This window comes from Podarcis filfolensis (genome assembly GCF_964270895.1).
Source record: "Podarcis filfolensis genome assembly, chromosome: 4".
Taxonomy (NCBI): domain Eukaryota; kingdom Metazoa; phylum Chordata; class Lepidosauria; order Squamata; family Lacertidae; genus Podarcis; species Podarcis filfolensis.
Window position 1 is genome coordinate 31410314 of NC_139607.1, and position 27850 is coordinate 31438163.

The window sequence follows — 27850 nt, forward strand, 5'->3', positions numbered from 1 at the left end:
ATTTAATCCCAAGACTGCAAATAGAGAACCGCTGAAATAATCATCTACTCATATTTACTCAGAGAAGACACCATCCAGGACAGAGACAAGACGGATAAGATCTTCTGTTTGCCTTACTTTCCTGGCTGAACAACATATTAACGTTTCCCCCATATCTAGCCTAAATTAGTCCTGTCATTAACTCTTGGTATGGGTCAGATGAATTCAAGAAACATAAGACATTGAAAGGAATGCTACCAAACACTAATAGCATAATTGAGTGAACAAGGATGTACCCCCTCCATGACCAATGAACTGGTTCCCAGTAGGTCACAAAACCTGCCAACCATCATTAGCTTATTTTCAGCCAGATATTTCTTTTCTTCAAGCAGCTCTTTGCATGGATATAACTGTACTGCAGACTACAGAGGAGGCAGAGGATTATATCACTTCCATATGATGTCCTTTTCCAGATGTCATAATGTTGTGGTGGGCTGGCAGCTACACACTAATTCAGAGCCCAGACCATTCACAACCACACATTCACAAAGAATGTCCTGTTCGCAGGCTTCCCACAGAGAACAGGTTGTTGGACAAAATGGGCCATTGGTATGATCTAGCAGACTCTTCTTACCTTCTTATGCCATCTTGACAAGAATATGATTGAAAGGTGGGGTGTTTTATTGCCAAAACGTATAATTAATCACACACATACCCCAACAAGAAGCATCCATTAAAAAAATAATCTGTATGGGGCCTGTCTTCTTGCTATTTTCACTCCTAGCAGCCATGTCAGGAAGTGTTCTTAAATGTCACCAGTATATTGGTAACAGCGGACTTTAAACTACAGCACTTTCGTCAACCGTTCTGAATGCAACCGCGACTGCAATAGGCCGTTCATTCCAGGGAACAGCCCCAGGGAAAACAGCACGGCAGCCATTGAACGGAAACTCCTCCCACTCAAATCTTAACAACACAACATGCCTCTTTAAAAATGTGTAATTTACGAATAAACTTCTGTCTGGCCGCAGAGTTTTTTAATGGTATGTTACCATATCTTCTCTACCCTGCCGGTATAAGAATACACCTTGAAGTGCTGAAAATAATGGAGCATGTCTGTGTCAAATTTTTTCTTATAATTTGCAGCTTTGTTCCTTTCAAGGCTATGAATCGCAGGAACAGAGGAATCATAATCATGACATAAATTATGCTGGCAGCGCAGCTTCGGTAGTTATCAAATTTGTCATCTCTGGCACTTCACCAACCCCAGCCGTGGTTTATTAATTGCTTTGTAACTCTGCCTGCCAGTTACACTTAAATGTTTGATCTTGCCTGTCCCCAGCCCTACACATTTTAAATAGCTGCATTGTTGGCAGGTGGGATGAATGTAGAGGCATCAGGGTTGGCAACAGCATCTGGCACGGTTGGGAAACTGCCAGGGCCCACTGCTGATGCCCCCTTTTAACAACAACAAAACCACCCTAGTCCTTTGCCCTGTGCAATGTTGAGTGCCTGGGTCTTGCTGCCATATTTGTTTCCCAGAATGCCCCTGACGTAACAGCTCTGCAAGGCCTTGAAGACAGGAGTAGTCAAGCTGGTGCCCACATTTATCAGGGTGGAGGAGTTTGGATTTGATATCCCGCTTTATCACTACCCTAAGGAGTCTCAAAGCAGCTAACATTCTCCTTTTCCCTTCCTCCCCCACAACAAACACTCTGTGAGGTGAGTGGGGCTGAGAGACTTCAGAGAAGTGTGACTGGCCCAAGGTCACCCAGCAGCTGCATGTGGAGGAGCGGAGACACGAACCCGGTTCACCAGATTACGAGTCCACCAGTCTTAACCACTACACCACCAGTACCTCCTGTGGCACACATGAAAGATATCAGCATATATCGTGCTCTACCCACAAAAAGGTGCCGGAATGCACTTCCTCCAGAAAACCCATCCAAGAGCCCAAAGAGAATCTCTTTGGGCTCCGGGGAAATGGGAGGCAGTCTCCTTGCCAGCCAGAGGCTTGTTGAGGCTGCTCAGCTGAGGCGAGGAGAACCTTCCACACCTCAGCCGAGCAGCTTAACAAGCCCCCTCCCCTGCGCTGCTCTGGCTTGTGCTTGCTCACAGATGGGGACAATTCGCTGTCCAGCTTTAATTTGCTTTTGTGATTTTTTTTGGAATCTGGGAAAGCCTGTGATAATTCCTTCTAGGGTGATGTGTGCCAAACTGTCCAAATGTTGTGGAGCTACTTGCGACTACATTTACAACTTTTGGAAACGGAAACGCTGTACTTTTATTGTGAAGGCAGGGGAGTGGGGTGCGGGGCTCAGTGCTAGAAAACAACACGCGTCCAGTTTGCTGGTCTGCTGGGGATCAAGGAGGACGGTGTCCACATTTCAGACAGTGCTAACTGCAAAAAGCAGGTGAAGTGCAAATCAGCACCATTGTTTACAAAAGGCACGACATAGTTGAAACCACTGAGATTTGTTCTAGTAATCAAAGCCCAGAGCAGAAATCAAAGGAAAGCACATAGTTCATCTCTATGCTTTTTAAAAATTTTCTTTATTGTTATTAGAATGGATGCAATCAAAAGTACAGCTGACATTCCGTGGGAGTTTCATGAACAGGATATTGATTACAAAAATGTTAAGCATGTATGTCACAGGTGGGAGAAAATGGGGTGGCGGCGGTGGCAGAAGCCAGAATGCTGCTTCTCAAATAAAGGATGTCTAGCTCAATTCTTATTGACCAGATCTTGCTCCTTTTAATGAATTATTTGTTTCTTCTAGGATGGTTCTTCATTTCTCAAAAGTAGGCTCCCATTCTTAGAAAAGTTCCCTTATTCTTTTCCTTCACTCTTAAATTACCTTCTACTTAGTAATTCTACTGTTTCTCTTCCCCTTTATACTTGTGAGTAAAGGAAGAAACAAGACATTACATTAGACATAGTAAGAATAATAATATACATGAGTATATTCACAAAATCTTTAGATTCATTTTGCAAAATAATATGTAACTTGAACTAGTGTGGACCACAGCTGCACCCATTTTTTAATTGCCTCTTTTCTGTGTGTGAAAAGAGAGCTGGGAGGGAAGTTATATGTACTCCCATCACACACACACAACACACACTGTCTTACCTTGTTATTGCTGTATTTGCTCTTTGCCCACTGCTTTCTGATCATAGCTTCTTTAATGGCTTTTGTGTCATTAAAAATACAGAGGTTTTGGCCTCAGCAGCTGGCATAGTAGGGTAAACGCTGGAGCCCATGAAGACTTGCTGCAGTTGACCCTGGCCTTCTTTTGAACATACCGTATTTTTCACCCTATAGGACGCACTTTTCCCCCTCCAAAAATGAAGGGGAAATGTGTGTGTGTCCTATGGGGCGAATGCAGGCTTTCGCTGAAGCCTGGAGAGCGAGAGGCGTCGGTGTGCACCGACCCCTCTTGCTCTCCAGGCTTCAGGAAGCTATCCGCAAGCCTTGGGAGCCCGCGGGAGTTCCCGTGGGGCTCCCAAGGCTTGCGCACAGCAGCCTGCAGCCCGAAACCCGGGGAGCACAGCGGAGTGCGCCCCGGGCTTCAGGCAGATATCCGCAAGCCTGGGGAGACCGGCGCGACTTCCCGCCGGGCTCCCTAGGCTTGCGGATAGCAGCCTTTTCTGGGGGCTGGGGTCGGGGAAAGCTCGGGCTTGCCCCGCCCCAGCCCCGCGCCTGGGGGGGAAATAATTTTTTTTCTTTATTTCCCCCCCAAAAAACTAGGTGCGCCCTATGGGCTGGTGCGCCCTATGGGGCGAAAAATACGGTACATATTTCTATATATGCCTATATAATAAAAATGTAAGAATGTTGTCATGTAGTCCTCGTGGGAGGATTTGCAGTTGTGCATCACAATACAGTGGTACCTCAGGTTACATACGCTTCAAGTTACAGACTCCGCTAACTCAGAAATATTGCTTCAGGTTAAGAACTTTGCTTCAGGATGTGAACAGAAATTGTGCTCCGGCAGCACGGCAGCAGCAGTAGGCCCCATTTGCTAAAGTGGTGCTGCGGGTTAAGAACAGTTTCAGGTTAAGTACGGACCTCCGGAACAAATTAAGTACTTAACCCGAGGTACCACTGTACTTGATTTTCATGAAGTCAGAGTGGAGTAGGGGAGCAAAAGTGAAGCAGGATTGTACAGCAGCAGTGGCTATGACATGAGAGAGAAGGGAGGGATACTGAGAGGGGGAAAGTGTTGGTTTAAAACAACAGCAGACATTTGAGTAAAGCAGAGATGGGTGAAAACACAGGAAATTTGTAGTTTTTAACAAGGTTTGACTATTACTTTGAAATATCTGGGGGCACTGCATTCTTTCTCTCTCACGAGACAGCTGAGGAATGGAAGAGGGAGAAGTTTGAGCACAGCAAGAAGGGAGCTACACTGAACAGCGGAAAGCGGATGTTTTAAACAATGGCAGAAGTTTGAGTAAAGCAGTGATGGAAGAACAAGTGGCAGCTTTAAACAATGGCAGATATTTGAGTAGAGCAAGCAGGGGATAACACTGAGTGGGGGAAAGTGGTAGTTTAAAACAAGGGTTGAATACTGCAAGAAGGAAGCTGGGAAAGGTTCTGTAGCATTAGCTTCTTTGTTGTGTCCATCACTGCTATTTCTTCTTGTCAAAACCAGATTATTTTTAAAAACGTATCAGTATCCCTCAAGTCATTTTTTAAAAGTTAACACAGAGATCTAATCTTTAGCTGCATCAAACAATCTGACAAAGGTACCTTCTGAAAGACCTCTGTATTAGTTGTTGGTTTTTAAAGTCCTGTTGTATGCACTGCAATTTTTCAAGGTGCTGAGCCCTTGAGAGATAGAAATCTCATTTCATCTGAGCTGGCAGGCACGTTGTGCCCAGGTGATGAACAAAGTGAAGTAAGTGTGGCTATAGAAAAATGTCAACTCACACATGAAAAACTGCACTAATTTGCCACATCAGCAGTGACAATGGGCATATAACGGGTTCTATTTACTAAACAGACTTTATATGGTAAAAAATAAATTCAGATTAAATGTTTAAAATGTTAAATGTTTAAAAAAAGTAGTACTATGGGCTGGCTTCTTGATTTGGAAGGTGAAAACTTGCAGCGCTAATTCCACAAAACCTTCTTGTCTGGAGGAGGAAGCCAAGGAAACAATCCTGCTCAAATAAGACATTGCATTCAGGGGACAGGAAAAATCAAAGGGGAGGCTAATGTTAGACAAGAGGGTGGATCTGAACCAAAGATGCCAAAGATCCCTATCGTGACCTCACAAACCCAAGATCAGTAGATTTCAGTTTGCTGCTTCTCTCAGCAATATTGCCCAGCTGCTGGGACCTGGCAAGCCACTTCTAGCCGCAGAAAACAGCCACAGTCCTCTGAGCACTTAAGTCCCTATTGAACACAGTGGGGCATTTGCAAGAACTGACCTTCTAATGAGTTTGCTCGAATTTTTCAAGGTGCAAGGATCTGGAAATTACACAGCACAAACCCCCAGTTCTCCCGCACTTCAGCTATCAATAGGAGGTGAAAGAAAACTCGCGAGATTTCTATTAAAAAAAAACCCCTAGTCCGAGACTGACATCTGACTACACCATCCGCTGGAACGTGCCATCCAGTAAAGGACGACCATTGGCTTCTTGCGCGGGTTGGGTTGGCCAATGGAGGTTCGGGTGAGGTGAAAGGAGGCGGGCGCTCAGAAGCCTAGCCGGTGTGGGGCTTCTGCTCCTTGGGAGTCCTCCTCAGTTGCAGCTTGGGAGAAGCGCTTCCTCTGCTGCGGTGAGAGAGGACCGAGGAGGTGAAGTCCTTTTTGTGTGTGTGGTGCAGCAGGCGAGGGCAAGGCAGCTGTAACTGCAAGGGGACTCTTGGAACGCCTCCTGCGCGGGGAGGCACGCGCGCAAAGAACACGCGCGCGCGCCTGAGAGTGTGTGTGGAACCCTCGGCTTCTCTTTCTCTCCGTGCAGGAGCAAAGGGCGGCTCCTGCGGGACCAAGGTGAGCGCACGCCAAAGCTCCGCGTCCACTCGGGGCTCCGCTCTGCCCATTCCCGGAGAGCGAACAGGGGCTTCCTGGGGTCTTCGGCGGCCCTGGTGGGATGAATTGACGCGAGTTTGGAGCTTTCGGCTTGCAGTGGGTTTGGTATGATTATTGCTACTGGCGCGTCCGCCTGCAAGACGGCGGTGGCGGTGTCTGTGAGGTGGGCAGACCAGAAAAATTAAAATAATAAAAAAGCCACCTTTTCTGTGTGACGAGGGAGATGCAGGCCGGCCGGCCAGCCGGCCAGCCACTCTCTCTTTGGTGCAGCCGCCTCCCCAAGTTCGTCCTGCCAAAGTCGGTCGGCGGGCGGGGAGGAGACTGTTTGGGAGTAAGTGGACTGTGCAATGCGACAGCGAGCGCGCTCTCTGGTTGTACACGCAGGCGGAGGGACCGAGAGAGAGAAAGAAGGAACGCAAGAGAGGAGAAGGAGAAGGGCAAGGAGGCGGGTGGAGAGAGGGTCCGCTGGAGACTGCGTCTGTGCGTGCGTGTGAATGCGTGTACGCGGGCAAACTCGCTCTCCTCCTGCATCAGAAGGATGGGGGGGGGGAGAGATGAGCATTGGCAGGCTAAACATGCTTTGGACCTGACTTTGCTACCGGGGTACCGTTTTCCCTGTGGGGTTGGGGAGAAAAATACATTCATCTTGTAACACGCTATAATTTGACACACGTTTGTTGCTGGAACGAAGTGGAGGGGGGGGGGATTCGGAGGGCTGGATAATCACCTGACAGTGTATCTAATCCCCACGGAAGCATGTGTGTTAGGAAGAGGGAGGGTTGTATGAAGCACGGGAGGTAGGACTAGACCGAGATTGGCGTGTTATGTATACAAGAGAGGAAGAAAGTAGGAGTACAAAGTTTAGGTGAGCAGAAGACAGATTTGCATGTGACACACAGGGAGAGACAGAGAGAAATGGGAGCCGGTGTAAGCATCCTGGGTGTGCAAGGCTCTTTGGGAGTGAGAAGGTGGGAGTACTGTGCAAAAAGATGTATGTTCATATATATAAATGTCCAGGGTCAATTAATTCCAGATAACTTCTGCCCTAGTTTTTCCATCTAAAATACAACCAATATGTTAATATTCCTTGTGCTTAAATGGTTTTAATTTAACTACAGTATATGCCTCTGCTGCTGTTACTGCACTGAGGAGCCACAGTTAGCTGTGCTGCATCTTTAAATCTTGTTTCCCCATCTGTCTCCTTTCCATTGTAAGTGCTGGTTAGCTTCATGCTGCGTATGTGTGGACTTGGGCATGTGCAAAGCAATGGGTGTTTGATTTGCTAATCCATGCTGCCACCAACTTTAACTTTGCCCATCACTTTTTTTGGGGGGGGGGCTATGATTAATAATAATTTGGTGAAGTTATAGGAAGCAGCGTAGTTCTCCCAATTACAGTGGGCCATAACTACCTTAGGCCTGTGACCAGATTCTTGTGTGCTGCTGTAAACTATGAGTGCCGTGCCGTTAAAGTTGATAGCACTGACCTACTGATTGGGGTAACGTGAACCTGTATGTCATTTTCTCTCTACCTTTTAGACAAGCTATTTTCGTAAAAACTCTATTGAAAAGCTGTTCAAGGGCATGAATGAAGATTGAATCCTGCCTAGATCCCCTAGGTACAAGCGCACGATGCAGAACGTAACCCTTCCTTGGTGCATTTGGGAACTGATCCTGCAGGCTCCCCTTGCTTGATCAGAACGAATGTCAGCTACTTGTAACTATGAATCTCAGAAGCATTTGTGAAGCAGTAACAACTTCTGACGTTTCAAATGTTTTAACTTTCTCTCAGCATTTCACGTGCTATAGTTACCATTTCAAGCGTACAATTTGTTTCGAACACCTTAGGCTGCAAACTTTAAGTACACCTACTAGGACGAAAGCACCTGTTGATGGAATGAACGCAGTAGCGATTGGCTACAGAAAAGTGATTTTGTTTAAGTGAGTGGCAGAGTGAGTTGGCTGAAAAGCAACCCTTGAAAGGAGAAGGGTGGCTGTGAGAGGAAGGGGGGGGGATGAGATGAGATAAATGTGTTAACAAGCTGGCATGTAAATGTGTCAGCAAGTTGGCTGGATCTTGTAGGAGTCTGAGCTGCCCAATGATACCTGGAGGATCACAAGTACCCCACCTCCCGTGTATAGGATTACACTACATGAATGTTCAAACAATTAATGTATGTTGCCAATAATCCATAAAGCCCCGGGGTGTGTGTGTTTCCCAGCCGGAACTTAGTGGAACTCAGTTCCAGCACCTCTGAGGTGGGTTCTGGCACCTTTCAGGTGGGCGCGTTGACATTCTAAGAGAACTTAAAAGAAAAAAGAGCACTGCAAAAAACAGTCTTGTAAATTGGAGATAATGTAAATCTACAAGAGAGTAAAGGGGTAAGTGTTAAGGCTGAGAAGATGTGGCTTGCCCAAGGCCTCTTACTAAGATAATGGCAGATGGGAGGTTTGAGGCTCTGTCATTTGCAGTTCCCTCAGTCTCTTCTCTGTTGTGTGATGTGCTTCGATTTTCTACAGACTTCTCTTCATTTTTAGACTGAATCTGAGTTTCCCCTTTATGCTTAGGGAGTAGAAGAACAAAGAATGAAGGGCAAACTCTTCAAAAGCTTCTGAGAGTTCGTCATTCTCCAGCGATATGTCTGCTCTGCAGGTTCCACAATGATTTGGAAATGACAATGCCACATACTCCTTTTGCTTCTGGCTATGCCGTGCTAGCGCTGGAATAAGTGGGCTTCAAGCCAATAGACGAAACTCAAATCCTGACTGTTGGCCAAATACAAACCATGTTGAAATGAGATGAGGCTCCGAAATGGGACTGTGGCCACTGCATTAATTTTCATCACATCTTTCCTCAGTTTGTCTTGGTACACAGCATGGCAGAATGGGAAAGGTAAGTGGATTTTTTTTCCCTTGAAAAGAAATGCATAACTTTGTCTATGTTTGTTAATATAATTTAGGGTTGTGTGTGTGTGTGTTTTAAAGATTGTGTGGACATGTTGTGAGGTGGGGAATCCAGTTTTTGTAATAAAACAACCCCCATCATCCAATTAGCCATGATGGGGCTAATGGGAGTTGGAGTCTAATAGCTGGAGGGCCATAGATTCCCCATCCTTATTTTAGACCAATTTCAGAAATAGTATGCTGACTGTTTCTGTCTGCAAATTTGGTGCTGCATTTGAAGGCTTGAAAAAACCCCACACACAATGCAGAGCGGACCACATCCAGATTTCTGATAAATCTAACCATAGAAGGAGAAAATGAAGAGTACACTATTAGTTTGCAGTTTTTTCTCTCTGTGTGGGTCAGTGCACACCTGACATTTTTAGGTTTCCAGCTTTTTTCTACTTTCTTTTTAAATAGAGTGCAATCATAGGAGCCAACTCCTAGGGGCCAAGGTCCTTTTAGGCCCCCTAGAAAATATTTGAGGGGTCTGCCCTCCCAGTTGATGGGCATTGCCACTCATATGGTGTGCATAGGTAAAGGTAAAGGTACCCCTGCCCGTACGGGCCAGTCTTGACAGACTCTAGGGTTGTGCGCTCATCTCACTCTAGAGGCCGGGAGCCAGCGCTGTCCGCAGACACTTCCGGGTCACGTGGCCAGCGTGACGAAGCTGCTGCGGCGAACCGGCACCAGAGCAGCACATGGAACGCCGTTTACCTTCCCGCTAGAAAGCGGTACCTATTTATCTACTTGCACTTAATTGTGCTTTCGAACTGCTAGGTGGGCAGGAGCTGGGACCGAACGACGGGAGCTCACCCCGCTGCGGGGATTCGAACCGCCAACCATGCGATCGGCAAGTCCTAGGCACTGAGGTTTTACCCACAGCGCCACCTGCGTCCTGATTGGTGTGCATACACCATGTCATTATGTGGGGCAGAGCTTACCTGCCCCCTCCCCAATATTTCATTCAAGTTGAACCCCTGGAGTGGAATTAATTGCTGCTTTTTATTTGATTTATGCTCAGATAGTTCTCTCAACCTTACAAGGAAAGAATTTAAAGTTTATTTAAGTTTGCAACGACCAAGGTATGGTCCTGCACTATTGATCTTGGTTCCACATGGTGGGTAGGGGGGAAGAATCCCAAAGTAACTACAATTCTGAGCTGCAGTAATTATTCAGATAATTATGTCTTTGGCCTGTTTAGTACACAAGGCCAATAGACTAATCCACAGTATTCTTTTATGAAAGATGCTCACAGTATTCTAATTTTGTTGGCTAGTTGCTGGAAAACTGTTTTAAAATAAAGTTGGGATCCCCTCCACTTAAAATGTTTTTAAAATTAAAAATACATAAGTAACATTTTAAAAGGGCCAAATAAATTACTTTCCGCAGAAAATAGTGCTGGTAAACAAAAATGGGGGGGGGGGCACAGCAACGAGATTAGTGCTAATGAATTGATTGACACTTGTAACTGCTCAGTTTCCTCCCCCTTTGGTAGATGTTCTAGTGCTATTCCCTATGACAGTGCCAAAGGTTGCAGTCAGGTTGACCCATTCTACTGTTGCTGATTTGACAGATTTCAAAGGAAATATAATAGGATTTTATTTTATTTGTGTGTGCATTGCAAGCCAGCCATTATTTGTGCTTGTAAAGTTCAGTATAGGAAAGTGGTAGGAAAGATGTCTCTCACACACCTGGGAGAAGCTGTGCCTGCCATAGAACACCATTCTGGGGCCAGTGGACCATTGGTACAAGGTAGCTTCATGTACGTATGTATTAGAACTGCTGCCTTTGAAACTAAAGGCTGATTTATATATCAGGGGATGTCTTTGGGGATGTGCTTCCTGCTTCTTGCTCTGCCCATTTATCAGTGTTATATCTGTGTAAGTATTCCTGGGGTCATGTCCCCTTGAGCAGAGAAGAGTTTGCATTGCAAGTAAACCTGTATAGAATTGGACTGAGAGCAGGAAAAACTGCTTTTTGAAGGGGACATGAAAGACTGTAACGTCGATCGGCCAGGTGGAAAATGGCCTGCGAGGCAGGAACAAGTCTTTCAGGACTTACAGCCAAGATGGTCTCTTTATAAATAGAGACCATTTGGGAATACATAAATGCTGCCTCTTGACTGATGTTTTTAGTATATTTGAAAATCTTAAATGTTTTCTAGCTTCCACGGTCCATTTCATTCAGTAGTGTTAATTTATTCATGTATCTTTTAAGCCTTTTATTTGAGTGGCATGTCAGTCTGCCGTCTGCACTTCAGGCCAGGTGATTCTGATTTTTTTTCTAGATAAAACTGAAAACATTTACTATAATCTGTGCAGGTTAAAATTTATTTCGCTTGGAGTTTGTTTAGGCAAATCACAAAGTAAACACAGTTAATAAGAGAGGGCATGCTTCACTGAAAACACTTGCTCATTCTCTAGAGACTATTTAATATCACATTCACGCACTTCTGTTTTAGCAGGATTTGCCTGCTTCTGACTTTCATCTCTTTAGTCAAAGGGCTAGTTTCCTCTCCTTATTATCAACCTTGCAACATTTGTATCTCTTAGCATTGGTTCTTCCAAGAGGCAACTACTTATATGTAGCTTGCGTGCCTAAATATACAGTATGTATGAGTGCGATATTTGTATCCCATGCTGCATGCAAAACAGATGGCCTAAATAGTCTGTTACTTTAAGATCTGACAAAGTGCAGCAGGTGAATTCAGTTAATGAAAGTTGTGTTTCTTACACTTAACACAGGGCAGAAAATGACCATGGGTTCACAAGTGATTGATTATGACCATACGGTTATTTGCAACTCAGGTTTAAAGTTGGATGCCTTGTTAGTCTTTTTCCATAACTTAGGCTCGTGTCAATGCTTAATTGTTTTTAGGCGGGTAACTTATTTCGGAATACTGTCAGGCGTGCGTGCAGGAGCCAGGCCCTGTGACCAATAGGACTTTGCAGGACTGGGGCCTTCCTAAGTTTGTTCTGAAGAGGCAAGGCGTGGCCTCACAGGTGAGGCTGATTGGTAACTCACAGCACCTGGTGGCAAGAGCTGGAAAGGGATATAAGGTCAGCATTTCCCTTCGGCTCTTTGCCACAGCAACAAGCTTCCTGCCTTGCTGCCTGATCCTTGAACCTCGGCTTCTTGACTCCTTGCTTCTTGATCCTTTTTTTTTGTTTTGTTATAAAATAATATTTATTAACAGTTTAAACACTACAAAAGAAAAAAAATTAAACAAAACAATACAGTACAATACAAAAACAAAGACACTACATAACACTAATACTAAGACATTAAACTAACAAAACAAAACAAAAACAATTTAAGACACATCAAATAATTTCAATATCTTATCTTTCATTCACTTGTTTCAACGACCTCCTCACACCTCCCTTTTTGTATTCCACTTCAGTTAACTGTTTCAGCAATTCCTTTCCATCTTCCTCTGTTTTCTGTCCTGTAATTATCTTAACATATTCTAACCTTATTTTTTCCCTTTAATACATTAATAATCTATTTGTACTTAGTTTCTTATAACATTTCTACTAAAGCCATATAACTTCATTCCAACATTTTTCTAACATTCACTGATTTTACAGTATTTCTGTAAATAATCTTTAAACTTTTTCCAGTCTTCTTCCACCGACTCTTCTCCCTGGTCTCGGATTCTGCCAGTCATTTCCGCCAATTCCATATAGTCCATCAACTTCATCTGCCATTCTTCCCGGGTGGGTAAATCTTGTGTCTTCCAACTTGCTCTGGAGAGGCAAGGCACAGCCTCACAGGTGAGGCTGATTGGTAACTCACAGCACCTGGTGGCAAGAGCTGGGAAAGGATATAAGCTCAGCATTTCCCTTCGGCTCTTTGCCACAGCAACATGCTTCCTGCCTTGCTGTGTTTGGCTTCTTGCTTCCTGATCCTTGAACCTCGGCTTCTTGACTCCTTGCTTCTTGACCCTTGGACCCTCGGCTTCTTGACTCCCGGCTCTCTGACCCTCGGACTCTTGGCTTCCTGACTCCTGGCTTCTGGACCCCCGTTCCTGCTCCCACCCCGCCATCTTGCCCCCAGTCCTGACGTCCCGTGCCGGGACTTCGATCACCCATGAATCAGAACGTGACAAATACAGTGGTACCTCTGGTTACAGACGCTTCGGGTTACTCATTTTCAGATTGCGGACTGCAGGAAACCCGGAAGTACCGGAAAGGGTTACTTCCGGGTTCTGCTGCTTGCGTGTGTGTAGATGCGGCGCTGCAGGTTACGAATGCTGCAGGTTGCAGGCGTGTCTCTGTCACGGATTACGTCCACAATCTGAGGTTCCACTGTAATTCTGTCAACAAGCAGGAGTACACTAGATGCAAAATTGCATTTAAAATGAAAGCCATCCTTTCGGTGTAGTACACTAGGCCACTCCACTCTACGAGCTTAGTTCTGGTTTCGGGTTTTAAAGGCCTGTTTTTGTGTGTGTGTTTTTTTTAGCTATGTAGAAATTGTGTTTACGAAGTTGTTTCCATAGCTGCATCTATACACATAATTCAGATGCTGAAAGCCCTGTTCCTGTTTCTGCTCTTTCTAGGGCAATATACATATCTTTTAAAATCTTTGGCACTTACCCGCTACAGCAGTTATGTGTCAAGCAGCAACACACCGGTGCTTATGTGGACCCTTTAAAACTGGAAATGGAACAGAGCCCTGTGTTGGCCAAATAACCAATGGTAATTGGTTCCTTATACCCAATCTTGTTAACTGCTATGCCTATGAGCACTCTTTAGGGCCCATTATATATCCCAGCTTCTCTGTTTGCTTAAATTTTGGTCACCTGGGTTGTGCTCTTGCTGGAAATGGGAAATGATGTGAGCCCTCTTCAGTTGTTTGCTTCTCCCTATATGACTGCCATCACTTGAGGGGGAACAGCTTGTAGTCCCTGCCCTCCCCTCTACAACACCCTCGTCACCATCTTCATTGTCACCCAGTGCTGGGAAATGAACTATGGCAGTGGGGGGGATCTGCTATGCTACACCAGGGGTCAGCAAACTTTTTCAGTAGGGGGCTGATCCACTGTCCCTCAGACCTTGTGGGGGGCCAGACTATATTTTGAAAAAGGGAAAAAAAAATGAATTCCTGTGCCCCACAAATAACCCAGAGATGCATTTTAAATAAAAGCACACATTCAACTCATGTAAAAACATGCTGACTCCCGGACCATCCATGGGCCAGATTGAGAAGGCGATTGGGCCGGATCCAGCCCCTGGGCCTTAGTTTGCCTTCCCATGTTCTATATCACACAGAGAGCTTCCGTGAGTAAAGAAGACCTGCTGCAAAAGTTGCCTTTCCAACATTGGGGAAGATGATAAAGGCATGTGGCTAATGTGTGTGTCTCTTCAGAGGCCTCTTGTGTTCTGTCATATCCTGCCTCAAAGTACAGTTGGCTGCTTCCTCCTTAGCCCATTGTGTTCACCATTTTAAAAGGCGTTGCTGATGCAAGCAGTCATTGAGCAATGAATGCTGGAGGAAATGATCTGGGGGACACCTTTGGTGAAAAGCCACATCTGGTTTCTAGTGTGTCATTTGATGCAAAAGGTTTCTAGTGTGTCATTTGACACACACACACACACACACACACACACACACACACACACCTTCTAAGATGATATGCTGTGCACATCCATTGACTATTCAGATGCTACTTGTATTTGTATGCTGACTTTGTAGGCTCTACGCTTTGGCCTTAATTATTCGTGTTCCTCCTGAGACAGTGTCCCAAACCCCTCATTCTTCTGGCATATACAGAGGACTCAAGGGAGAGGAGGCGGCCATGTTCCACCTGTTTCCAGGCTTTGGGGATGTCAGAAGTAGTTGTAGACTACCTCTCAGAACTCAATATGGTGCAAGACTGACACCCCACTCTATGAACTATTTGTGTGTGCAGGATAACTCAGTGGGAGGGCTAGGGCCCTTTTCACTATGCATATGTGTCACTTCCTGAGCATGAGGGCAAGAGGCTTCTGGAAGGAGTTTTGATTTGCTTCTGGCAGCCACATTTATGGACCCTTTTGATCTAACAAACAACAAATCAGCTTATTGGGCACCATGGTCTAAGGCAGGCTTCCTCAACCTTGGGCCTCCAGATGTTTTTGGCCTACAACTCCCATGATCCCTAGCTAGCAGGACCAGTGGCCAGGAATGATGGGAACTGTAGTCTCAAAACATCTGGAGGCCCAAGGTTGAGGAAGCCTGGTCTAAGGTACACACACACACATACATGTGATGTGTATAGTCAGCTAAGAAATGGTTGGGTGTGCATATTCCACCTTTGGCTTATAGCTGTCAACCTTCCCTTTTTTTGCGGGAAATTCCCTTATTCCAGCGCCATTTCCCACTGCTATCCCAGATTGTTAGATATCCTGTAGACTGTCCCCGGGACAGGTGAGGCTGCTGATCCCTTATTTTCAAGGCTGCTGATCCCTTATTTTCAAATCTGAAAGTTGACAGCTATGCTTTGGCTAAGATGCTTTGATACCTTGAAATGGTCACAGACATTATCTGAAGAGAATTTGTCACAATAAGAGATGAGGAGAAGGGTAGCTATGGTGACGGTAGTGGCAGCTCAGTTTGGCAGAAGGGGAGAAATTGCATCACAGTGGAGGGACAGGAGATGCTAGGAGGCAGGAAGAGTGAAGCGGAAGAGAAGAAACAGATATATTGGGATGTGGAGGCAGCCTGAGTTTGGCAAGAGGTCCCATGGCTGGATGACTGTTTAGGGAAGCTACTGCTGTTTGCTTTGGTACCAGAGATGATATATTGGGGAAACAATTCAGAGAAGGGAGAGACAAAGTGATGGAGAATCCTGCAGCATGTGGAGTGCCTTCTTCTGTTCTTTCTCCTCCTGTGCCCAGGGTGTTTCACAGGCTTCTTTCATCTGGAGCATGTGATCCTGTCTTCAGTATTCTGTAGTTTTCTGGAGCAAATAACCACAGCAGGGTTTCCCAAGCTTGGGTCTCCCATCTGTTGTTGGACTACAGCACCCATCATCCCTAGCTAGCAGGACCAGTGGTCAGGGATGATGGGAACCCTGCTGTGGTCCTAAGTATCGCAATTACTTTTTTTTATTAACAATTTCAACATAACAAAATATCAAAACATCTCATATTCATTATTTCCCCCCTACCTCCCCATCAACCCCCCCCCCGAGACTTCCCTCAGCTCCTCTCTCTGATTTCTCAACTTATATTGTTCTCTGCATACTGTAAAATTGTATATCTCCTTATATTATCTATCGACTATGTTAACAATCAGTAAATTTGTGTTTGCTTATTCAAAACCTGCCAAGGAGTCCGATTCATTTTGTTGTCTTTTCAAGTAATTTGTAAAAAGTTCCCATTCTTCTAAGTATCGCAATTACTAATGCAATAATCTGAATTCACCCACTGTCATCCAGGAACACCCACAGTTGCTCCGCCACTCCTGTCCTTCTGGAGAATCAGTTTTTATGCTGCAAATGTGCATTTGTTTCACATATCATCCTTCCGATGTATGCTTCTGTTGTGTTTTGTATCAAACCTTGGTTAGTGAAGCGAGAGCTTAACTGTGAATCCCGGTTCAGATGACACACCATGCCAAAATTTTGCTAATGCAGTGCAGCAGTAAAAAGGAACAAAGTGGTTGTGAGAGCTCCTTTCTATCTGTGAGAGCCCAGCCATTTGCATTGTCTCACAAAGCCATAGTTTGGCTTAGCACACCATGCAAACATTTTCATTTGTGTGTAATTGAAATACTTTTTAAGGAATATTAGCTGGTTAAGATTTTGAAGCTGTTTGAAAATGCAATCCAAAGCTGATAGCTTGATGTAAGTAAAACACATTCCATGTGCAAACCGATTGAGAGAATAGTGGTTACTAATTAGGTGAGAAATGTTACTGGTGACAGATGGCTCTGTGTAAATTAAATGAACTGTACTACCTGATTAGAGTTTCATCTGGAGGATAATTGCATTGTCGTCTTATCGTTCTCTTCTCCGCAGTTTTTTCAGGTCAAAATGTCTCTTCAGTGCAGTGATACATTATATGTAATGATGGTCCTGTAAGTCCCAAATTAGGGCTTGAGATATCCTGATGCTAAATTATTTACCACTAAAGCCTGTGGCCCAAATCCCATTTTAACACTATTCAATGGCTTTCAAATAAAATAGGATAGATGTGGCAACCCCCTGCATGTGCATTGCAAGAACCAAAACTGAAAAACCGAGTTAGCTTCTACAAAGTATTTGCTTTAAAACATTAATTTTTGGAAAAGTTTTTAACTAGTCAAAACTTTGTATTCAAGTCAGCTGTCTATCACAAACATTGTAAGAGCTGACATGGCTGTCTTTGCAGTTTGATATTACATAAATTGTATAACTCAGGGGGCTCAGTTGTTGGTCATTTAGCAGGAAGGGGGCATATACTCAAAGTTACAGCCATTCTGTAATAGCCCAAGTGTTTGGGTAATGCTGATAAAGGTAGGTCTAGTACTTCTGTAGTACGTGGTCTTATTGTTTGATGACCACCTATATCTCAATGGATTGTATACTGTACTCCAACGTGCCATAATTTTATTACTTGTATATTGTGTATACAAGTTTATGATATATTAAAAAAAAATAGTAATATAAGATGCAGGAGAATCTGTGGGTGTAAGATCACCTATTTTTGACTACAGGATCCAGCTGCACCACTGCTGTGGAGGTGCGCAACTGTTCCAGGACCTTTCCTGGTATCAGCGTCAAGTAGACTAGGCGGTAGTTGCCTCTGTCCTTCCCCCATCTTTTGAAGATGGGGACCTCACTTGTTCTCTTAAGAATTCTTCAAGACTGTAGACAGAGGCTCTGAGATTACATCTGCAAATTCCTTTAGTTCTCTTGGATGCAGCTCACCGGGCCCTGGAGATTTGAATTTGTCTAAAGTAGCTAAGTGTTCCCATACTACCTCCTTTCCTATCTTGAGCTGCGGCTCCCTCTCTGCATAACTTATTAAAATATTGGTAGGTTTGGCACTGTTCTCCTTTGGGGGGGGGGAGACAGCTCAAGCTGTGTAATCTGCATGGCTGCCTTCCTGTTTATTGCACAGTCACCTTCCTGGTGATAGAACAAGGTCCCATGTGTGGATGGGATGATCCTGGTTCCTTCCTTTGTTTCCCCCCAAATAAACTTCCCATGCTTAAAAGGCACATTGCAGCACAATTCCAGGAAGGTGACTCTACAATGACTGTAAGGCTACTGTCCAATAAAGCTACATTGCGTTCCAACTTAATTTTTCTGTTAGATTAGTGGTGGGCAACCAGTACACTCCAAATATTGTTGGACTCTAACTCCCATCAGCTCCAGTGACCCCAGCAGTGCTTTTTTTTAAAGGGGGGGTACTTAAGGGTACGCAGTACCAGCACCTCTTTTTCTAGGAAAAAAGCACTAGAGCCTAGCCAATGTTCAAGGTGGATGGACAACTCAAGGAGTCCAGCAACATTTGGAGGGCACAGAATGCTCAAACCTGATCTAGACTATCTTCATCACACCCACCTCCCTGCCCTTGTGATTGCTCATCCTTCTCAAATAGTGCTTTCACACTAGACCATAATCCCTTGCAGCTTTGCTTACCGTATTTTTCGCCCTATAGGATGCACTTTTTCCCCTCCAAAAATGAAGGGGAAATGTGTGTGCGTCCTATGGGGCGAATGCAGGCTTTCGCTGAAGCCTGGAGAGCGAGAGGGGTTGGTGCGCACCGACCTCTCTCGCTCTCCAGGCTTCAGGAAGCTATCCGCAAGCCTTGGGAGCCCGGCGGGAGTTCCCGCCGGGCTCCCAAGGCTTGTGGATAGCAGCCTGTTCTGGGGGCTGGGGTCGGGGGAAGCTCGGGCTTCCCCTGCCCCAGCCCCGCGCATGGGGGAGAGATATTTTTTTTTCTTTATCCCCCCCCCCAAAAAAACTAGGTGCGCCCTATAGGGCGAAAAATACGGTAGATTGAAGCCCTAGTGTGAAACTGACATGTTTAAATTTCTCACATTTTTTGAGGCATTCATGTAATATAATGATCCAGTAACTGTCTGGTATTGCTCCATCTTGTCAGAACTTAGAAAGTCCAACTTCTTGAGAAGAACAGTCTTACAGTATCTATAGGTATAAATTCCCTTAGAAGTATTCTACTTGTCTCTGGCCTAAGGGATATCAGGCAGATGAAATCTTTTGCCACTAGACTCACCTTCATCATTACGTTTCTGGTGGGTGTTCTCTTATTACTCTATTTGTTTTAATTGCTTTTGTAGTTAATTGGCCCTAAAACACTTCTCTCTCTTAACCCCCCCCCATTTGCACAATAGTTCTTAAATGAGAAAAAAATTGCACTAATGAAATAAATATTTGGGGTTCTTATCTTTTCTTTTCTTTTAAAAAAACCCTGCTGCTTTTCTGGCCATTGCAATTTTAGCAACTCCTCCCCTGGTCAACATATCTTACCCAAACCAAAACATCAATTTTGCTTGATCACTGTTTAAAATAAATCTTGAAGATTTAAGCAAAAAAAGTTTTCAAAAGGTTTTTTTAAATGGTGAACAGCACCTCCCTCTCGCCCATGTCATGCCCACAGATATAAATGGAACATAGGAAGGAAAAGTGACACCCCCCCAAAAAAAAATTCAACCATGGAAAATCAAATGCAATTCTGCTGGAGGTTGCAATGGAATAACAATTAGTGGATAGGAGCCTTCTGTCTAGAAGCATTAAAGATAAGGCTGGGTGTAGGTAGATCACCCTCTTTTTCCCTACTGCTGGAAAGAATGGGTTAATTACAATCATAAGAATGACTGTTTTAGTTGAAAAGGTGATCTAAAATTTTATACAAGATATGGATGATGTATGCACTCAGATTGTATTTGCCTAGTTACCATGCTGAATAGAGCCTATTCATTTTATTGACTTCAGTCTCCAATATTTTCCACTGCAGAAGCAGCAGCATATCTGGAAATTCATTGTGATCCCTGCTGAATGCAGGAATGTTGTTGATGATGATTTTATCTTCTTGTTGGGACCACTGGCAAAATCTGTTCGCATATACTATACATCCCCAGTGCCAAAATGCAAAACGAATAGCCAGGTTTTGATCAAAGAAGCAGAGCTGTAAATTAGCTTGCTGATCTCACCTGGAACTTTCAGTACATAACTTTAGGCACCAAGCAAAAATGTTCCTCTATAACCAGGCCTTTTGGCTACATTGTGGGAGAGGGGGTCATTGGCTTGTTTTTGTTTTATTTATTATGTATTTCGTGTTTTCATTTTGGATTTTGATGTTGTGAACTGCCCTGTGATCTTTGGATGAAGGGCGGTATACAAATTTAATAATAACAGCAGCAACATATAAGGAAACAAATCCTCAACACGGAACTGTAGTAAAGGACTTATCTTTCCATCCAGATCATGGACTTAATTATCCTTATTGTTTGAAAGCAATGCACAGACAGAGAACCATATGCTTGCCTCATTTGACCTTCATTTGGGGCTGATCCCCCCTCCCCGTGCTAAAGTCTGAACCTCTAGCTCATAATTGATAAGAACAAGATTTTTAGTGTTCAACACTGTATTCAGGTGCAGTTTGATGTAGGAAGTGGCTGTTGCTAACACCACGTTTTTAATTGTTCCGATCTTTGCTTTTTCTGGCAACTTTCCTTTCCTTCCGCCAGCTTTTAAAATGAAGCAGTGGTTTATTTTGGTTTTGGCCATGTGTTTGGGTTTCTGTGAATATCCAAGAACATCAGTTGTGTCTAAAACAAGAATATCTTTGTGTTAGCAGAGTTCGCCCAACTTTGAACTTGCCTCTGAAAATCTGCAGGCTTTCAAAATGTATGTGTTTCTGGTTGAAATGCATGTCTAATTGTCTCTGTTCATTTGTTTGGATGCTTAACTCTTCCAAGCTGTTATACTCCTTTATTTTTATATTCATCTCACAGCCATGTTCATACAGGGAATGTTGCATCATATTGTAGCAACTTGTTTCTCGTTAACAGTCTTGGTGCGGCAGGTTGACTTATTCCCTTCGCCATCTCATTATTCCTACCTGCCTTTGCCTCTTCCAGTCACATCCTTGCAGAAAGATTATTCTGTAGCCAGATGTGTTAAATTAAAGCAACCGAATGCTGGCTTTTACTAGTCAGTAGAGATGTGACTTCGTTTGTTTTTCCACATTATATTCGACATTGATTCATAGGAATTGTTCCCCAGGCTAACAGTTAATCAGAAGTCCTGTTTGTGCATTGGTCTCTGAGATAAAATGTCCTGTCTCAGAAAGTCCCTCTGGCATTCTGGTATGCCTCTTCTCTTAAAGACAAAAGCACATGGTTAAGCTCTTACACTGTGTTTTCATAGACATTTTAATGTTGGTGTGACTCCCAATGCACCTGTGTCTTTCAAGTGTAATATGAGAAACAATCCCTATTACTATTCCTTGGTGAATGGGGGAATAGATTGACTTGATGGATTATTGAATAGTTTAGAAGAAATTACCTAAGTGTGTAAAGTTTAGAGAGCTTTATTTACCAATTCAAAGTCTGGTTGATTGGTTTGAGGGTTTTTTTTGGGGGGGTTAATCTCCCCCCCCAAAAAAAAACCATTAAAGGGCTTGAGGGAACTGAATACTTCTAACAGATAATGCGTTCACAGTTTAATAAACCCGCAAAACGAAATCTAATTAAATTTGACTTTTGGCCATGTTTTTCACACCAGCCAAAGCTCTCAACCCACTTGCAGAATGGACCTGCCCATGCAATGGGATTTCTTCTTTTCCCTACCCACTAGTTTACAGCATCCCCAGACCCGCTTTTGTGCATTGGGGGACCTCTCAGAGTACATTTTTAGGCACAGACTAGAAGAAAGGGGAAGTCCTATTGTGTCCACTCATGAAGCGTTGGGTATTGCCCTTACATCTGTACAGAATTATCTAGATATATTCCTTTCTTTCTTTAATTTTCAGTTTACAGTGCAGCCTTGTACTTCTTTATTCACAACTATGTCCCATGAAATTTAATGGGATTTATTCTCGTGTAAGTGGGCAGTGTTAGAAATTAGCCCACCACCAGGCGTGTTTTGTGACCGGCGCTGCTCCAATCACAACCACGTGGAGATCTCTGGATGCCAGGCTGATGACCGGGGAAAGCAAAATGTCACTTAGAGAAGGATCTGAAATATTTGTTTTATTCTAGGTTGTTCTGTTTGATGTTTTAATGTGTCGTAAACCACTTTGAGACTTGTTATAGCGATATAGAAATGAAATCATCATAATCAACAACAACAAATCCCATTGTGGGGGGGATATGGGGCCTAGACATTCCATTGTGGCAACTGCAACTCGGGTTTATGGTCCCATTTGGTGATTAGCTTATATATCTGCTCATCTAACAATTAAAATGGGTATAGGATTCCAGCTGCACACTTCTTTTCCAATTTAAATAGCTTGTAGAACTTTTCTTTCCTCTCCCTTTTATCTCCCTGATTGATAGTATAGGAGTAGTTGTTCTGTGTTTGGTTGTTGTTTTTTGCTTTGGTGAGACTGCTTACTCTACAGAAATTATTCACCCATGTCATGCACTCTGAATATTGCAGGGGCAAGATAACATTAACTGTTGTGTTTTGACCTTCTCATGTGCTGCTATCATTTGTGGCTTATATCTAAGGCCTTGCCTTCCTGCTATCCTTTTTCTTATAAAACCATTAGTATAGAACCAGCATAGAAAATTGTTGCAGAAGGTAAAGCGGCTCAGATTCAGAACTGATAAAAATAAAAAAAAGATAATTGCTTAGTGTTAAACTGATACCAAAGTAAATGAACCTCTCTCGGGAGGGTAGTCTGCAGCTGGAGTGCTTCTGTCCTGTAGTCACTTTGCAGGAGTGTTTGGAGAAAAACCTTGAAGGGTCTTAATGTCAGGTGGGTATGTACCATATTTTTTGCTCTATAAGACTCACTTTTTCCCTCCTAAAAAGTAAGGGGAAATGTGTGTGCGTCTTATGGAGTGAATGCAGGCTGCGCAGCTATCCCAGAAGCCAGAACAGCAAGAGGGATTGCTGCTTTCACTGCGCAGCGATCCCTCTTGCTGTTCTGGCTTCTGAGATTCAGAATATTTTTTTTCTTGTTTTTCTCCTCCAAAAACTAGGTGCGTCTTGTGGTCTGGTGCGTCTTATAGAGCGAAAAATATGGTATGCAGTGAGATGGACTTCCATGTACCCAAGTTTCTGAACTATCATCTTGAATTGGGCCCATAAATGGCGTGTGAGCCAACGAATGGCTAATTACTGCCCTGATGTGATTATGTTGGGCAGACTTTTAGCCATGTTCTGGTAATTTCCAGACTAGTTTTAAAGTCAGTATTTCATTTGGGAGACTACTAGGGTGTAGATCAATGAAGCAAGACTCTTGCTATCCAGGTAGAATTGCAGCCAGGTCTCAGTGTCCTGGGGCTCACAGACTACTTTCCCCCTCTAGTTATAAAGATGGATCAGTGAGCATCCCCCAGTATCGATCTTTGGGGTAGAGCAACCCCCATGTGAACAGGTTGAACACTAGTTATCTGGACATATGGCCCACCTGTTGACTATATCTTATATGAGTTGAGTGTCTGCTCACTGGCTCTCAGTCAGCCATTTATACTCAGTACAGAAACATAGGCTGGGATTCAACTAACCCAGCGAGCTAGCGAACGTCAGCACAAGGGCTCCCATTAGTGCAATGGGGTTTGCACGCTCTCCTCCTGCACCTGCTCCCAATCATTTCTGGAACGTTAGGAGAACCCCCAGAACAGTGCAACGTGGAGTGGAGGAGGAGGAGGAGAGGGGGAATCATTCTGGCTAGCAAGCAGAAATGTTTACCCTGATGCATAGGAGCCAACTCCTGGGGGCTGAGGTCCCTTCGGAGCACCCCATAAAATATTTGAGGGGGCTGAGCACCCCAAAGTTGATGGGCATTGCCATTCACATGGTGTGCATGTGCCACGTCTTCTTATTGATTATGCAGAGCAGGGCATACCTGCTCCCCTCCCCCAATATTTTATTCAAGTTGGCACCTGATGGAGCAGTCAGAAGAGCATGGCATTGAATTCCTCCCATAGAGGTGACTTTGATATAGCACCTCACATGTGAGGACCATGGGAGCATATGTCACCACTGCTAGGGTCACGTAGAGGCGGTCTCTTAATGATGACTGATCTCTGTACACACATCACTGTGATTCTCATGCTGGTGGGTACTGGCTGAAGAGTTCTATGTGGCCACCAGCAGCATACCATGCACCAGAGACGGTGTTAGATAAATAAGCTAGGCACCAAATGGCTCCTTAAACCAAGGTTCCTAAGATTCATTCTGATTGTGAAGATAAAATACAATGGCTAGAATACCACAGGATGTGTTGTTAGTGTGTGAAAATATTCAAGATCCAATGATCCTCAGGCATGCACCTCCAGGTGGTGGAGATGTCAGGCGTCATCCTGGTGCCCGGGCCTCTTCACTTGATCGCAAATGGCCAATAGCCAGGTGCAAAATGCTCCTGGCGCCTGGCTAATTTTGAATGCTATGCAGAAATAACTCTTCTGTATGCAGTAGTGGTTTTCTGAACTAGACCATAGTATTGATGGTGGCAACTGGTCCAGCCCCTTTCAGAAACAGGAATCCTGCCGAGGACTATACATCTTCCTTTCTGGAGAGCGGCACTCTTGAATATGTCTTGGATATCAGGCAATAATGGTGCATTTGCTACTGTGGATTCTTTTAGCTTGATACAGAGACCCTCTTTTCTGATGATGTTGCGGAATTACCTAGGCCCAATGAGGGTGCCCCCCCCCCCGTATCTTATGTGGGAAGAAGGCAAGAATGGTTGTGGCTGATGAAAATTTGTGTGGGTGTATTTAAATCTGTCTTGGAGAAAAGCTTTGAGGATGGGGAAAGGTTGTGTAATGAAATCCAATGAAGGTGTAGGCAGAGTTACTTTTCTCAGAATGTGAAATGTCAAGCCTCTTCAAATATTTACATTTAATTTCTGAAGTGGATTACACAATAATAACAGAGTTTTATACGCTCTTATGCAATGTCTTGAGACAAAAAAAACCTTCTACACTGGCAGTTCCTGAATGCTATATTATGTCTGTTTTTCATGCCCCTGAAAGCTCTTGTGAAAACATTTCACTATACTGTATAAAAATGCTTTTTATATTTGGCCAGTGGGGGCAGGGGGCAGAGAGCAGATCTAATAATAGAGCGAAAAACATTCTAGATTTTTAAAAACCGAAATCTTCTATGGTACATTTGTTACCCAGGAGATAAGAGAAGATTATTAATACAGCACAAAATTAGTCTGGATTTTGCAGACATGTAAAGAAAGAAGATGAAACAAGGATTGAAGTATTTAGCCCACTTTATGAAATTTCCATTACATGACTGTAAACAATGGCATATGAAACTTTTCTTTGTAGTGTATGTATTTCCTTGCCCTTTTCTTGTCTGGGGAGTGACTGTGGTGTTTGGAATAGTATCATTACAAATATTTTTAAAATATGGAAATATTTAAGTGAAGACTGGATATACATGTGTCAAGGATGCTGTAGTAGTATCCTGCATTGCAGATTTTGCATTGAGCAAGGAGTTAGACTAGATGACATCTGAGGTCCCTTCTGACTCTGCAGTTCTAGGATCTGACTTACCACATGTTTAGACTATCTATGGGTTTGACTCGTGATAGTCTCTGACCACGGTCACACTTCTTTGGCTAGACTTGTATTCTGTACTGCACAGTGAAATGTTAAATAAATGTCTGTTGTAAGCTGTAACTGAACAATGAGTTTTTCCTCTGAGGCCAAATCAGGCAGTACAACCACCAGGGCATTCATATTTAAGGAAAGGAAGTTGTCAGTAGGAAGTATTAAACAAAATGGGGGGAAAAGCTCTTTTAAAAATGTATTTTATCACTGATAACCAGGCTTTAGGGATAAAAAAAAGGTTAGTGTAATTCAAGAACTGAGGAAGTCATAGGATTTCTGGAATTCTCAACAGAAATAATCTCCTGTCCTCATCCTTGCCAAGGACAACACAATCTTATTTCTGAAGGCCAAAGGCTTATTTAGTCCTGTTGCAAAAGAATGAAAAAATGTGATTCTTTGGCTGCAACTGTACAGTCTAGTGAAAGAGACATAATAAAGCAATTCTAAGGCCAGCAACTGGTACTGTAATGGTAAACCTCAATCAACTGACATTGAGATTGAGCTTTCTAGGCAGTAGCTAAGTTGCAAAAAAACCCACACATCCCTCAAACTCATCTAAAATTGATCTGGTAGGGATTCGGCCCCTAGTTATATTATTTTATGTTGTGATTAGTGAAGGAAGGAAGAGGGGGGCTGTGTTTATTTATCCTATTTTTCCCCTGCTTTTCAGCCAGCATTGACTTCCCAAGTAGCTAGCAATTAAAATCCTTACACAGATACAATTACATTATGGGCATAGCATAAGGAGCGTCTCCACCCCCATTGTTCTACCCGGACACTGAGGTCCAGCACTGAGGGCCTTCTGGCGGTTCCCTCACCTAGAGAAGCCAAGTTACAGGGAACCAGGCAGAGGGCCTTCTCGGTAGTGGCGCCTTCCCTGTGGAACGCCCTCCCAGCAGATGTCAAAGAGAATAACAACTACCAGACTTTCAGAAGACATCTGAAGGCAGCCCTGTTTAGGGAAGTTTTTAATGTTTGATGTATTATAGTATTTTAATATTTTTTTGGAAGCCGCCCAGAGTGGCTGAGGAAGCCCAGCCAGATGGGCGGGGTATAAATAATAAATTATTATTATTATTATTTATTATTATAGCATGGGTATAGCAGGTTCCCTGGCCCCAGGCAGTTGATGGCGTAGTTCAAGCACTTCCTTCCAGAGCATGGAAGTGAGATTCTGCAGATAAAATTGGTGGTTGGCTGGTGGTAAAGATGCCAACCCGCAAAAGAAGCACTACCAAGTAGATGCTTCTAGCATAACTAAAATTTCAGAGTCTGAAAGATAAATAGTTTTGCTTCTGGTTCTGAAAGTTGTGCTGCATGTATTTTTTTTAAATGGAGTTTTTCATGGATTTTTGTTTCTTGATGGCATTCAAATCTGTTTTTCCTTAAAAAATTAGCAGTTTATTTCACTTGATGCTGAAGCTAGAGGAATCGGAGGCAAATGAGAAGCAAGAGGAATTGGTGTCCTTGCTATTCAGTGGCCTTGCCACCATATAGTAGGAAAGAAAATATTGTATAAAGCCAGGGTGGGCAGAAATATCTGGGATCTCCTAGTAGATCTCTGAATGACTTGGAGTAGATCAGCAAGATTCTGATGTGCCAGTTGTCCTACAATAGCAACAACTAAATTACTTCTTCCACCTAAATTGGATAATTAAAACAAATTCCCAGGCTCACAATGTGTTCAGAGATGAACTGTTCTTTAATTATAATTATAATTATACAGTTTTTGCACCTGCCTTTGGTAGAGAGTTGTTATGGTAAACAAAATAGACCCCACAAGCTTGAAGTTTGTCTACCCCTAGTATAAAGGTTTTTCAGTTTTCCACAATAGAAAAATCAAAAGGGGAATTATCTACCCATATTCAGAGCTTTTACATCTCTGACTTTAGCCCCTTTACTTTTGGATGCCTCCCCATTTCCTAGATTTATATTTTTATCCAATTCCCCCCCCCCCGCACCACGCTTGATCCTACAACTTCCACAATCTCAAGAGATGCTTTTCAGGGAGTGGGAATTCCTATTCCTAATCTTGGTTATCGTTTTTGCAAGGATGACCTGTCGCCTGAGAAACAGGAGTACAGTGGAACCTCGTTTGTCAAACGCTTTGGAAGCCGAACATTTCAGCTTTCGAATGCTGACAA

At 43.6% G+C, this 27850-nt stretch overlaps 1 protein-coding gene across 4 annotated transcripts in view; it reads left to right on the top strand.

Moving 5' to 3' along the window:
- The first annotated feature begins 5666 nt into the window (after window positions 1-5666).
- Window positions 5667-27850, top strand: part of MGAT4A (alpha-1,3-mannosyl-glycoprotein 4-beta-N-acetylglucosaminyltransferase A) — a 55383-nt gene continuing 33199 nt past the window's right edge. For 2 of the 4 annotated variants that reach the window (XM_083610758.1, XM_083610756.1), the window contains exons 1-2: window positions 5667-5979; window positions 8586-8910. In XM_083610758.1, the coding sequence (XP_083466884.1) occupies window positions 8817-8910 (94 nt within the window). In that variant the 5' untranslated portion in view covers window positions 5667-5979; window positions 8586-8816. Of the gene's footprint in view, window positions 5980-7814; window positions 7959-8585; window positions 8911-27850 lie in introns of those variants that run through there. The other 2 variants (XM_083610759.1, XM_083610757.1) reach the window with 2 other exon arrangements.